The 13,938-nt window shown below is 45.9% G+C and overlaps 1 protein-coding gene across 1 annotated transcript in view; it reads left to right on the top strand.

The window, feature by feature from the left end:
- SLC2A9 (solute carrier family 2 member 9) overlaps positions 1-13,938 on the top strand; it is a 197,713-nt gene that overhangs the window by 37,856 nt on the left and 145,919 nt on the right. Inside the window, 3 exon segments of the mRNA XM_065544614.2 lie at positions 5,375-5,499; positions 13,375-13,485; positions 13,488-13,519. Coding sequence (XP_065400686.1) covers positions 5,375-5,499; positions 13,375-13,485; positions 13,488-13,519 — 268 coding nt within the window.

Below are 13,938 nucleotides of genomic sequence, written 5' to 3'. Positions count from 1 at the left end.
AAGAGTGGTGTGACTGGTAATGAATGAGCTGATGGTGGCTGGATCACAGCCACACTGGGGGACTGGAGATGGGAGAAGTGGTTTGATTTGGGATCTGTTTTCGAAGTAGTGCAGCTAGCACTCAGTGATGGATTGGATATGGGTTGTTGAGAAAATAAAAGATTTAAATATTATTCCCAGACTTTTGGCCTAGGCCACTTAGAAGACAGAGGCTTCATTTACTCAGATGGGAGGGCTGTGGAAAGAAGAGTTTGGTGCACGTTGCAGGGGCTGGTTAGTAGTGGGGATCCAAGAGTTCTGTTTTGGACGTGCTTGTTTTGAGAAACCTCCTAGGCCTCCAAGTGGGAATTCCAGGAGGCAGTTAAATATGTGAGTCTGGAGTTGAGAGGAGAGTCCATCCAGGTCAGGGACATAGGTGGGAATTGTCATCATCTGAGACAAAGCGACTGGATGAAACTACCCAGGGAGGGCATATAGATGGAAAAGTGACTGGAGAGATGAGCTGGAGCTCTGGGACACCCAAGGTTGAGGGGTGAGGACAAATCAGCCTAAACACAGAAGGAGAGGCTGGGAGGGGGAAAACAGGGGAGAGTGGGGCTGCAGATGTCCAGAGAAGACCAGGTTTCAACAGAGAGGGAGTGGCCCACATATCACATGCTGCTGAGAGGCTGTACAAGGGAAAGGCAGAATTGGCCGCTGGATTTGTCAAGGCAGATGTTGATGGCCTTCAGAAAGGCAGTCTCAATGGAGTGGTAGGAACAACTAATTCACGTGGGGGTGAGGACAGGACACAGCTGGGGCCACGTTTGTCGAGGAGTCTCACTTGGAGAGGAACAGAGGCAAGGGCCAGTAGCTGTGAGGATGAGGGCCAGGAGAGACAGTGCTGAGATGTGTACTGAGATGTGTTTGTGCAGGGGTGAATGAGTTGAGAGGGAAGAATTTTTTTTTCTTTTGAGACAGGGTCTCATTCTGTCACCTAGGCTGGAGTGCAGTGATGCAATCATGGCTCACTGTAGTCTTGACCTCCCAGGCTCAAGCAATCCTCCCACCTCAGCCTCCCAAGTATCTGGGATTACAGGGGTGCTTCACCACATCCAGATAATTTTTCTTTTTCTTTTCTTTTCTTTTCTTTTTTTTTTTTCTTTTTGTAGAGACAAGCTCTCACTATGTTGCCCAGGCTGGTCTCAAACTCCTGGGTCAAGCGACCCTCTCACCTTGCTCTCTCAAAGCGCTGGGATTGCAGGTGTGAGCCACTTCACCTGGCTGGAAGGAATTCTTTACTGGGGTGGAGGCTGCCTGGGAAGGAGGAGGTGAAATCTGATGTGGGAGGAGACTGGCACGCCCTGGATCAGAGCAGGGAGAGCTCACCCAGGCGCAGGTGGGCAGGTGAGTTTGGGGTGGCTGGAGGAGATCGTCCTCAGCTGACAACAGCCTTTGCCACCCGCTCTGTGAATTGATCATTAACATTGACAGATACAGGTGTCTAAGATTAAAGGATACAGCCTCTGTAACAGCTGTCAGCTTTCTTGCACTATTCCAGAGGTCTCACACTGAGTCTGTCCTAGGGAGCACAAGTCTTAAGGGGTGGGTCCGAGAATCTAGATATTTGTGTTTAGTTTAGTGAATCTAGTAAGCAGTCAGGCTTGAGGGTGCCCCAGAGGGGCTCACAGTACTCTTAAGATCATCAGTAATATTATCTGAGTATCCAATGTCCAATCTGCCTGTCGCAGGGCAGTGGAGAAGGTGTACGGGATTAGGGGGTCGAGTTCTGATTTCTCGCCAGCCCTTTATTCTCGCTGTCTACAGATTAATGAACACATCATTTTGCCCAACCTCCAAGAACCCTCAGAATCCGGCCACTGCATTCCTCTCCTGCCTGACCTATCTGGACGGTCTTATCACAAACTTTTCTTACCCCAGAACCTACACCAGTGAAGATTTGCCCTGTGAGGCCTCAACTGGTAGAACCGAGACCCACAGGCCCATAGATGGGAGCTACAGAGAGAATATTTTGGCTTGTCCTGAGAAATTAAAAAAGAAAAAAAGGTTTTGCAGTCAGGATGCTTCTGCCCTTGGATGGAAGGTCAAAGAGAGAGGCAGCATTTCTGGGGCCCAAAGCTAGGGTCACGTGGTGGAGGGGCAGGGGGCAGGGACCACAGAGAGAAGGCTGGAGCCACAGAGGAGCTGCACCTGCGATGGTCACAGAGGGTGGGAGTGGGGCAGCTTGCTTTTCCCCGTCCCAGTCCTCCATGAAGGCCTCTCCTTGGTCAACACCCCAGCCCCCAGGAAGCCAGAACCCTACCAAGAGTGGCCAATCCTACCAGGAATTCCTCCTATGAAGCCAGAAGGCAGGGGATTCAGGGAGAGCAGTTCCCTTGGAAACAGAGCAGATACTAGAGAACAAGCAGGCAGGAGACGCACAGGTCCCAGGTGTACACGCCCGTAGCCTCGATGCCTTTACTTCTACAAGTCAGGATTGCTTTTTAATAAGCTTTTGTGGGACAATGTATTTGATGCCTGTGTTCCTAATTAGACTGTAAAGTCCATGAGGTGAGAACAGGAATGACTCCCTTTCCCAGCAGAATACCAGTGTCTGACCCTCACTGTTTGCTGACTGAGCTGGAGAACACGCTTTCAGCCCGGGTTCCCCACTCCAAAGCCTTATCTCCCACCCCTCCTCTCACCCACTGCCCCACTTTCTCCATAAGGAAACTGGAGGTTCCTTAGAGGCCCACAGGGAGAGCCAGGAACTCTGAGCAGTGTCGTGTGTAGCTGCTGTGTGTGGAGGTTCCACCAACAGAAACGAATACCTTCAGGCTCATCTTGATTGCACCCAGAGCTTGTGACCTTGCTCACAGAATCAGGGACCTGCATCTTGAATGGAGGTTTTAAGTGTCTGCCAAGTCAATGACTTTCTATTTTCTACCATGAGGTCCATTTAAATGGATTCTTTAAAAGCAAAATTATATTTCTTTTTGAATAATTAATACATTCCTGTGGCTGAACTTTCAAAGGGATCAACTGAATATAAAGTGAAGGGTTTCCTTTCCATTTCTGTTCTCCAGCCATTCTGCTCCCCTCCTTGGAGGCAACTGGTGTTACCCGTTTTTTGTATGTCTTTTCCAAGGTTTGTGTCTAATCTACACACACAGAGACACACAGAGATGCACACACACAGATACTTTTTTACATAAATTGTTGCATATTTTACAAAAAGTTCTGTACCTTACTCTTTGTACTTGGTATATCTTAGAGATCTTTCCATATCAGAATATGGAAAGCTGCCTCTGTTTTAATGTCTGCATCATGTCCCACCATATGATGTATCATAATTTATTTAAATAGTCCTTTATTCATGGACACTTGGGTTGTCTCAACCACGGGCTACTACAGTGAACAAGCTTTGTACTATCGTCATTGAGCTACAAAAGTCATTGACCATGGAATTCTCCAGGAAGATCTAGAAAGAGAATAAAAATTAGTGGAAAGTTTGAAACAAATCAGAAAGAGTGGATAGGGCTGTGGACTACAAGTCAAGAGATTTAACTCCTAAAAGTAATTTTTAAAAGGACCCCTATCAAGTTCCTAGCTTCCCACAATTTACAAAACAATTTAATATCTGCTAACTCATTGAGTCTATAGGAAAAAAATAAGCTGTAAAGGGCTTATTATTTCCCCAACTCCTTGACTCACTGACTACATGACCTAAAACAAGTTTCTAGGCCGGGCGTGGTGGCTCACACCTGTAATCCCAGCACTTTGGGAGGCTGAGGTGGGCAGATCACCTGAGATCAGAAGTTTGAGACCATCTTGGCCAACATGGTGAAACCCTGTCTCTACTAAAAATACAAAAATTAGCTGGGTATGGTGGTGCATACCTATAATCCCAGCTACTCGGGAAGCTGAGGCAGGAGAATCGCTTGAACCCGGGAAGTGGAAGCTGCAGTGAGCAGAGATTGTGCCAATGCACTCCAGCCTGGGCGGTAGAGCGAGACTCTGTCTCAAAAATAAAAATTAAAAATAAAGCAAGTTTCTAGCTTGCCAGCAACCTAGTTAACTTGTTTATAAAATAAAGATTATAAGAGTACCTATCTCTTTGGGTCATTTTAAGGATTAAATGAACTACTCATGGAAAGTACTTAAAACAGGGTCTATCCTATAGCAAGAATTCAATAAATGTGGGCTTTTAGGATCATTTTGCAAAAGTGAGGAAAAGAAAACACAGAGCAATGAAGTTCAAAGTCTCCTAGCTCCTGAAGGATAGAGCTGGTGCAGGAATCCAGGTCCCCAGACTTCCAACAAGTCAGGTATTTGAGCCATGAGGTCTTAGGCATGTGTTTGTAAAACAGTGATGGCAGTCCTGACACAGAGTTGTTAATAATAATTATTGCCATGGAAATTTCCCTGATCTTCTTTGAGAGGATTAGTCCAGTCATGCACTTAGTACTGTAGTTCATCAAATCTAAGATGCCATTGGGTCTAAAGAGTATTGTTATTTTATGAGTCACTGGAAAGGAAAGGAAATAAGGAAGAGAGGGAGGGAGGGAGGGAGGGAGCCAACTAAAGTTGTAGAATGCTATGCTGCTTGTCAAGCTGTTGTCTCCCGGCTCCACACTTACCCTTCTGGGTTCGCTCTCTCTCTGATGCTAGGGCTGGGACCTGCACCCCCATTTGTCCTTTGCCAGTAGGGGCACTAGAGGAGAGAGAAGAGACTTGCTTTTTCAGGTTTTTCTGAATTTCCTGCCAGTCCCAGTGATGACATTGGCAATTGATTCCAGCTTCCAACTTTTGTCCATTTCCAGAACCAGAATCATATTGCTCCTCAGAGGAAAGAGTCCAGTGGACAGTGCCCACTCTCAGAGGTCTTTGGGGCCCTCCTCCAGGCCCCTGAGGTGTCAGCACCACATGGGAAACATCCCTTCTTTAGAGGTCTTCCTTTTTGACATCTCCGTTCTCCAATATCTGCTTAACCAATTCCGTATGTTAAATTATCTCCACTAAAGTACCTCGAGTGGTTTCCATTTTCCTGCCTGGACCCTGACTCATGAATTATAAGATGACCATTGACTTCAGAAATGTTAAATGATAGTCCTAGAATTAATGCCATAAAATACTACCACAGGGAATTCGTAGATGTCAAGGCTGATGGTGCCTTTGGAAGTGACCTAGTAGACCCTAGAGCTGAACCCAGGGGGATGACGTTCCTTGCTCAAGGTCACACAGCCAAAGGTGGCAAGGCCAGTGCTCCCCACACTGTGCTTGAGTGTTACTCTGCTCACCCTTCAGAAGGGCCTGGCTCCTGCTCCTGGGATGGACAGTTCAGTGACATGCCTCATGGTGAGACGTCTTCATCAGATCTCTCCTTTCTTTCCAGGAAGCACACTTTGCTGGCTAATAATGGGTTTGCAATTTCTGCTGCATTGCTGATGGCCTGCTCACTCCAGGCAGGAGCCTTTGAAATGCTCATCCTGGGACGCTTCATCATGGGCATAGATGGAGGTGAGAGTTCACCATGATGGGGAGAGAACAGTAACATACTCCTTGGGGGTGTCCCAAATGTGAGAGGTGTTTGGGGCTGTCACATGACTGGGGCTCTCTGCTGGTATTGAGTTGGCAGGGACCAAGGATGCTGGAACTCTGCATAAAGTGGGACAGTCCTATGGGATGAACCATCCCATTCATGATGCTCTAGCCCCTAATTGAGGAATGCTGGGCAGGGTCTGCAGTCTACCCCCAAAGACCTGGATGGTCTTCAGCATGTCATGCCTTCCGCTTGGTCACCTTCATCATAACGTTCATATTCCAAGGTTATCTGTGGTTTTCAGGGGGCTTTTGTGAGGATGGTGTTTCTTCTCTGGGCCTCTGACTCATTCGTTGTTTCATTTACTCACCAAGCATTTGTGGAGCACCTGCAAGGTCTGGCACACTGTAGGATGGAGACACAATGATTAACAAGACCCTGTCCCTGGACAGGGACAGAATGGAGCTTACATTCTAGTGGGCAGACAGATACATAAGGTAGATAGTAGCAGGTCCTAGGAAGAAAACAAAGCAGGGCAGGAGGGTGGTGAGGGCTGTTTTAGAAAGGCCAATCAGGGAAGACTGCTCAGAGGAGGAAATATGAGCGGAGACCAGAGGAGCCAAGTGTGAGAACTGTTCCCAGCAGAGAGAAGTGTATGATGTCCCAGAGGCGGAAGGAGGCATGGCACGTCTCAGAAAGAGCAAGGAGATGCGTGGGTGCTGATGAGGCCAAAGAGGAGCTGGAGCCAGATCACACAAGACCTTGTAGGCCACGGTGAGGACTGTGGGCCTGTGCCAAGTGTGCAGGGAGGGTTGAGAGGAATGTGACATGGACTGGTTTGTTCCAATAAGGAAGTGTGAGGGGAAGCCAGGAGTGGAATCAGAGGAGCCACCTGTTCAGGGGAAGGGACTGGGCTGGGCGGGGAGCTAGGGAGAAGGGGACAGATCCTGGCTATGGGAGTGAGAGTAGGAGACAAGATATATTGTCAGACAAACTCTGCTCTCTTTCTAAATAGGCAAATCCATAAAGTGTCACTTTTAGGCATTTGTGGAAAGATTGCAAGCCTTAGGATTAGAAATCTCTGAGTTTGGATCTCAGTTCTGCTGCCTGCCAATTTCTGATTTGTACAAGTTACTTAATGGCTCTGAGCCTTGGTTTTCCCATTTGGAAAATGGAGGTAATAATACCTTCTTTGAAAGGCTATAATAAGGCTGAATGGAAACTCTCTCTCTCTCTCTCTCACACACACACACACACACACACACACACACACCCCCCAACACACACACACATGTATATACTGCCTGGAACCTAGCATGAGCTTCTTAAAGGCTAATTCCCTTCCTTGTCGATGTCTTAACAGCTGAGGGTACCGGGTTGTTCAGCTGAGTGAGATGAACAACAAAAATGTCTCAGGGAGAGGTGGGCAGGAGAGTGGGGGCCTGGAAGTAAGGTTGGGAAGAGGAGGTTTCACTTCCCTTTGTTGCCCTGCTGGAGGGGAATAATCTAGGACTCTCTGATAGTCCAAACTCATGATGAAATGACTCCTCGATCATCTGTCTATTCATTAGTCTATTCTACTTTAATAGATGCCTTCTATTCAAGTAGAAGGGAGATGGCTATTGAGAGTTTATCCGTAAGAATAATGGCTGGTATCTATGTAATGTTTTGTAATTGACCAACCGTGTTCATGTTTTTCATCTTTTTTGATCTCCTCCTGTAATGAAAGACTGTTTTTTTCATGTTCATTTTACAAATGCGGGCACTAATGCTCAGAAAGCTGGAGCGGGAAAGTAGTTAAAGGTGAAGACTGGGGAGTCAGACTGCCTGAATGCTCTCACTTGCTTCCATTAATTTCATTAATTTATCTGTATAGGTTAGGTTTGCTGCATTGAAAAACCCGAAAACTTAAGCCATGATGGCACCGCTGCATTTTAACCTTGGCAACAGAGCGAAACCCTGTCTCTTAAAAGCAAAACAAAATGAAACAAAACAAAAAACAAAATGTAGTGGCTTGAAATAATAACCATTTTACTGTGCTTTCACTTCTGTGGGTGGGCTGGGCTGTTCTGCTCTGGGCCAGCTCTGCCAATCTTTGTTGGGCCTTCTCATGTGTCTGTGATGGCTTCAGGTTGGTCAGTGACTGGATAACCTGGGATAGTCTCACGCCTGTGTTGGGGTGTTAGCAGGTGGCCTGGTCTCAGGGGCTGTCAGTGAGCCAGCTCATTTCTTGGCTTCCCACCCTGGGCCAGGGGGGCCTGGGTTGCCTCGCATAAAGTTCGTGGGCTGCCAGTAGCAGCCAAAGGAGAAAGTCCCAATGTGTAAGCACTTTGCATGCACATTTCCTGATGTCCCTTGATGTCCCTTTGGCCCAAGCAAGTCCCATGGACAGGTGCAGAATGAATGTCAGAGAGGACTGACTCCCCAAGGATGTGGATCCAGGGAGGGGATACAAATCAGGGACCACCGCAGCAACCATTAACCTCACAGTCTTGGCCTCTTTCCCACCTGGCATGGCAACTTAATAGTAAGGCCTCCCTGGTTGGGTGATGTGAAAATTAAATGGGCCAGGCGCAGTGGCTTACACCTGTAATCCCAGCACTTTGGGAGGCCGAGGCGGGTGGATCACCTGAGGTCAGAAGTTTGAGAGCAGCCTGACCAACATGGAGAAACCCTGTCTCTACTGAAAATGCAAAACTAGCTGGGCATGGTGGCACATACCTGTAATCCCAGCTACTCGGGAGGCTGAGGTGGGAGAACCACTTGAACCCAGGAGATGGAGGTTGCAGTGAGCTGAGATCGCCCATTGCACTCCAGTCTGGGCAACAAGAGCAAAACTCTGTCTCAAAAATAAATAAATAAATAAATAAATAAAATGATCTACTATGTATGTGCGGTATTTAGTGTAGTTCCAGGCACTTAGCGCCCCACTTCAGGAATGCTAATGGTATTGTTGTCATTGTTGTTATTTGTTTTCTTAATTAATAAAGTACAGATCTAGGATTTGGGTTTCAAAGGCCCAGACTACTTTGGAGAAAGGCTGAATGAGGTTGCAGTGGATCACCTGGGAAGTCCTTTCCTAGTGGAGGCAAGTGAGATTCTCTCAATTTGGCAGTTCTATATTTTATCCATTATCCCCTTTCTTGTTGCTTTGACTAATCTGGGGAGTTGACCCTTCGAACATATAACTAATTGATCTCTGAATTTCCTTAACTAAAAATAAGCTGCATTCCAAGATGGCCCTTTTACAAAACCACAGACATAGAACAAATGTCTTTTAGACCCTTTTTCCTATGAGCTTTTCAAAAAGAAGCAGGAAAGAAAGAAGAACAAAGAGGAAAGAAAAAACTGGGGTCTTTCTGACTTGCGGCACGTGGCCTGGAGTCACGACAGGACTTGGAGACTTCATGTCATGTATTCTCATCAACCCTCTCAGAGCAGAGAGAGGAACTCGAGGGCACTTAAGGTGAGACAATTGGTCAGAAAGAAAGGAATATTGCTGCCATTACCTGAACTGGCTGATCTGTTTGTAATAAAGAATTTAAAGCCAGGCCGGGCGTGGTGGCTCACGCCTGTAATCCCAGCACTTTGGGAGGCCAAGGCGGGCGGATCACCTGAGGTCGGGAGTTCGAGACCAGCTGACCAACATGGAGAAACCCCATCTCTACTAAAAATACAAAAATTAGCTGGGTGTGGTGGTGCATGCCTGTAATCCCAGCTACTCGGGAGGCTTAGGCAGGAGAATCACTTGAACCCGGGAGGTGGAAATTGTGGTGGTAAGCCGAGATCGCGCCATTGCACTCCAGCCTGGGCAACAAGAGTGAAACCCCATCTCAAAAAACAAAAAACAAAAACAAACAAACAAAAAAAAGAATTTAAAGCCAAGTGATAAACCTGAAGGATTTTGAGATGATAGAAGGCTCTAAGACTTGCTGATCCAGCCAGGGTCTCCCGGAGTATTTGGAACCATAGTAGGACAACAGGACATCTTCCTGGAGTGTTCTTCATCTAGAAGGTTTAGAGAAAAAAAAACATATTATTTTTTACATCAGTACAAACATGATACCAAATGGTGTTGGAAGCAAAATTCATGTACATAATAAAGTTAAAATAGGAGACTGTACTACTACTTTGTGTTTGTGGAAGATTGCACTGGACATGTCCCTGCCATGGCCTTCCCAGTGCTGTCGACATGCCCAGGGGCGCAAGGTCACGTCTTCTGAATTAGGAGCTCGCTAGTGGACAAGCCCACGTCTGCTACTTTAGGAGAAGTCCAAGATCAGCAGGATCAATTGCTTTTGAGGGCTTCTGTGGACAATCTGTTCCAGGCCTCTCTTCTACCTTCAGGTGGTGGCCAGAAATCCTGGCATTTCCTGGCTAATTGTTGCATCAGTCCAGTCTCTGTCTCCTCATCACATGGCCTTCTCTCATGTCTGTGTCTGTGTCTTCACATGGCCTTCTTATAAGAATGAAAAGTATTGAATTTAGGGGCCATCCTACTCCAGTATGACCTCATCTTAACTTGATTACATCCGCAAAAACCCTATTTCCAAATAAGGCTACATTCACAAGTAACAGGATTTAGAGCCTCAGCATATCTTTTGGAAGGATACCATGCAACTCACTATAAGGGGTGACACTGAATGGAGACTGGAAGGTTAAGAAGCTGTGGAGCTCTGAAAACAGAGAGTTCCAGACAAACAGAAGAGCAGAAGCCAACATCCTATGATCAGAATGAGCCTGGAGTGTTCAGTGAACTCCACATCCAGGACTCCTGGGGAGGAGAGCGGCAGAAGATGGGCTCAGAGGTCAGAAGAGGCTGCTCACGGGTAGGGATGCTTGGTACAGCATCATGGGCCTAGGATGACCAACCATCCTGGTTTGTCCAGGACTGAGGGGGTTTCTGGGTGGTACTGGGCAAACCGGGGTGAGCTGGTCACCCGATGGCGGACTTTTCACGCAGCCCACCTCCTCGTTCACTGCTGCTTTAGCCACTAGTATCTCCCCTTCCGTGTCATCTCACAATGAACAAATAAGAACAATTCGTCACCATTTATTGACAGCTGAATCTAAGCTGCGCACTCTGCAAGGCATTTGACATGTGTTCCGTAGGCGCGTAGCACCATGTGAAGGAGATGCTGCTGCCACCCTAGCTTTACAGAAAAGGCAGAGAAGTTAGCTCCATGCCTCCGCCACTGACGACACTGCCGCTGTGCTACAGCTCCCTCATTTCCTTACTATGTTTTGTGAGATAATGATTATTATCCCCTTGGTGGGGGAAGGAGCATCAGGATAAAGAACAGGTTTTGAAGTGTTATCAAGTGACCACACGTGAGCCCAGTGCCTTACATGCAGTCATTTTATTCTCATTACAGCAGAAATAGTCATCACTGTATTTTGCAAATAAGTGAGCTGAGAGTAAAAGAGATGAAGTGACTTGATTGAGATCCCCCTGTGAGGAAACCAGGGCTGTGGGACTTGAGTCCAGTGTAGCACAGTTTTCCCTCTATTGCCCTGCTTGCGAAGAATAATAGACTAAATTGTTTGGTGGCCAGCCAATTACTCCATGAGGCCATATGCTCCCAATATATGTGTTTTGGATAAAAGTTCAAGCATCATCTGGTCTATGTTGTGACAAATAATTTCCATCTCTTTGCTTCTTAAGCATGTTTGTTTTGAGTGGTAAACCAGAAACAGTATCCTGGGCTAAGAGGCAATGAATGAGATTCCCAGTTTGTAAATTGGGGTGTGCATTCCCTTCACTAATTTTCGGGAAAGTCCTTCCTGAATGCTAGCAACTGGAGTGAACTCAGTTCAACTTGAAGCACATTGATTGGTGCCTAAACTGTGTCGGGAACTGTACTAGAGACATTGGAAAACTGAGATAGGAAAGATATTTTTGATGCCCTCACAACCTGGTGAAAAATTAGATGGTAGTAATAGGTGCTAATAATGCTAATTTGTACAGTATTTTACAATGAATAGGTAACTGAGCATATCTCAACTCTCACAGAGATCCTCTGAAGCTAGGCTCAATACTTATCCCCATCTTGTGGAAGCTGAGAGAAACTCACAACCCCACCCAAGTTCCCACAGCTTGTAAGTTGCAGGGATTTGGCCCAAGAGGCCTTGTGACTCCAGATTATGCAGTCTGTGCTCTAAACAAGCAATGAATCTGCCTGGGATAAGTGCAATGTAGTCATTTATAGGCCTATAACGTGGCTTAAGAATAGCCCTGCTCAGGTATGGGGGAAAGCAAGGTTTGTTTTTTTTAAGTTGACGAGTCCTTATATAATTTTTACTTACAGGCCCACTGTGTGTGTAGTAAGCACTTTGTAAAACATCTTTATAACTGTTAGTTTTTATTCAAAATACCTATCATAAGCCTCTGAACATGTAAATTTATCTCAAACATCATTAGATTATATGTGGGTGACCTATTTTTATAAAATGAGTGTAATAGCATCTGCCATAACTGAGTCCCTTAATTTATGACAAGAGGCAATGTTAGCTGGCGGGAAAAGTTCAAGTTCTAAGATCAGAGGCCCACTGGGGCTCTGTTGGGCAAAATAATTTTTTTAAACATCTCTAGACATGACTTGGTGATTTAGGCAAGTTTCTCAACTTCTCTGTGCCTCAGTTTACTCATCTTTAGAAGAGAAATAGTAACAGTATATTTAATTCAGAAGACTATTGTTAAAAGTAAATATGTTAATACATATAAATAGATGAGAAGGATTCCTGTTACTTGGTAGCCACTGTGTGTATTGGCTATTATCATTGTGACCACTATCACCACCATCACCATCATTGCATCACTATTACCACCACCACCACACCATCAATATCACCACCATCACTATCATCACCATTACTACTACCACCACAATCACCATCATCATTGCTACAACCATCATCACCATCAGCACCACCACCATCACCATCATTACCATCACCATCACCACCACTACCATCACTACCATCATCATCACCATCGCCATCATCATCACTATTGCTACCACCATCAACATTACCATCATCGTCATCACCACCATCACCATCATCACCATCATGACAGTCATTACTACCACCATTATCACCATCATCATCATTGCCACAACCATCATCAGAATCATCACCACCATCATCACCATCATGACTATCACTACCACCACCACCATCACCGTCACCATCACCATCACTACCACCACCACCATCACTACCATCATCATCACCATCGCCATCATCATCACTATTGCTACCACTGTCAGCATTACCATCATCATCATCACCACCACCATCACCATCATGACCATCATTACTACCACCATTATCACCATCATCATCAGTGCCACAGCCATCATCACAATCATCACCACCACATTACCATCATCACCATCATGACCATCACTACCACCACCACCATCACCATTACTACTATCACCACTACTACCATCATTATCATCACCATCATGACCATCACTACCACCACCACCATCACCATTACTACCATCACCACTACCATCATTATCATCACCATCATGACCATCACCACCACCACCACCACCGTTATCACCATCACCATCATTATCACTGTCAATACCATCACCTCCACCAACACCATCGGCTGTGTTCTGTCCTCTGAAATGCACCTCCAGTCATACTTTAGGGATTAAATTATAAATCCCTTACATGGGAAAGCTTTGGCAATTTGTGCAAAGTGCTGGGAAAGATGCTGTGGCTACAGTGCTATTTAATGTCCAGGGCAAAGCAGAGCCAAGAGAGGTACTGTAACCAGAGTGCGGCTCCCTCAGGAAGACACCTCTCTAACTGCTGCTATGCTTCTTCTACAGGCATCACCCTCAGTGTGCTCCCCATGTACCTCAGTGAGATCTCACCCAAGAAGATCCGTGGCTCTCTGGGGCAGGTAACTGCCATCTTTATCTGCATTGGCGTGTTCACTGGGAGCTGCTGGGCCTGCCCGAGCTCCTGGGAAAGGTGAGTGTGGCTCCCTGGTCAACCGCATCTGCCCTCATCTCGTGTTACCACTGCAGGAAGGAGCCTTTTCTCCAAAAGCTGGTCCCTGTATATGGCAATTCCTGGTGTTCAAGCCTCTTCCTTATTATTGGAGAAAAGTTGTGGAGTTCCTTTGAGTTTAATTTTTTTTAAGGACATAAAGAATACATAACAAATTGAAACCTTATAGAATGTTTAAGTTCACCCACCCAATAATTATCATTAATAGCTCAATTTGTGTTTAGGCATCTTCTGTTCTTTAAAACCTATATAAACATATATAGTTTATTGTGGTTTTGATGGAATTATGCCATATACATTGATCTACAACCTCGTGTTTTCATTTAATATATTTTGGGCATGTTTTCAAGATGTTAACTTAGCTCTACCTCATTCTTGAG

This window comes from Macaca fascicularis, chromosome 5 (assembly GCF_037993035.2).
Source record: "Macaca fascicularis isolate 582-1 chromosome 5, T2T-MFA8v1.1".
NCBI classification, from domain to species: domain Eukaryota; kingdom Metazoa; phylum Chordata; class Mammalia; order Primates; family Cercopithecidae; genus Macaca; species Macaca fascicularis.
Note: the sequence above shows the minus strand (reverse complement) of the source record. Positions and strands in the feature narration are given on the sequence as shown.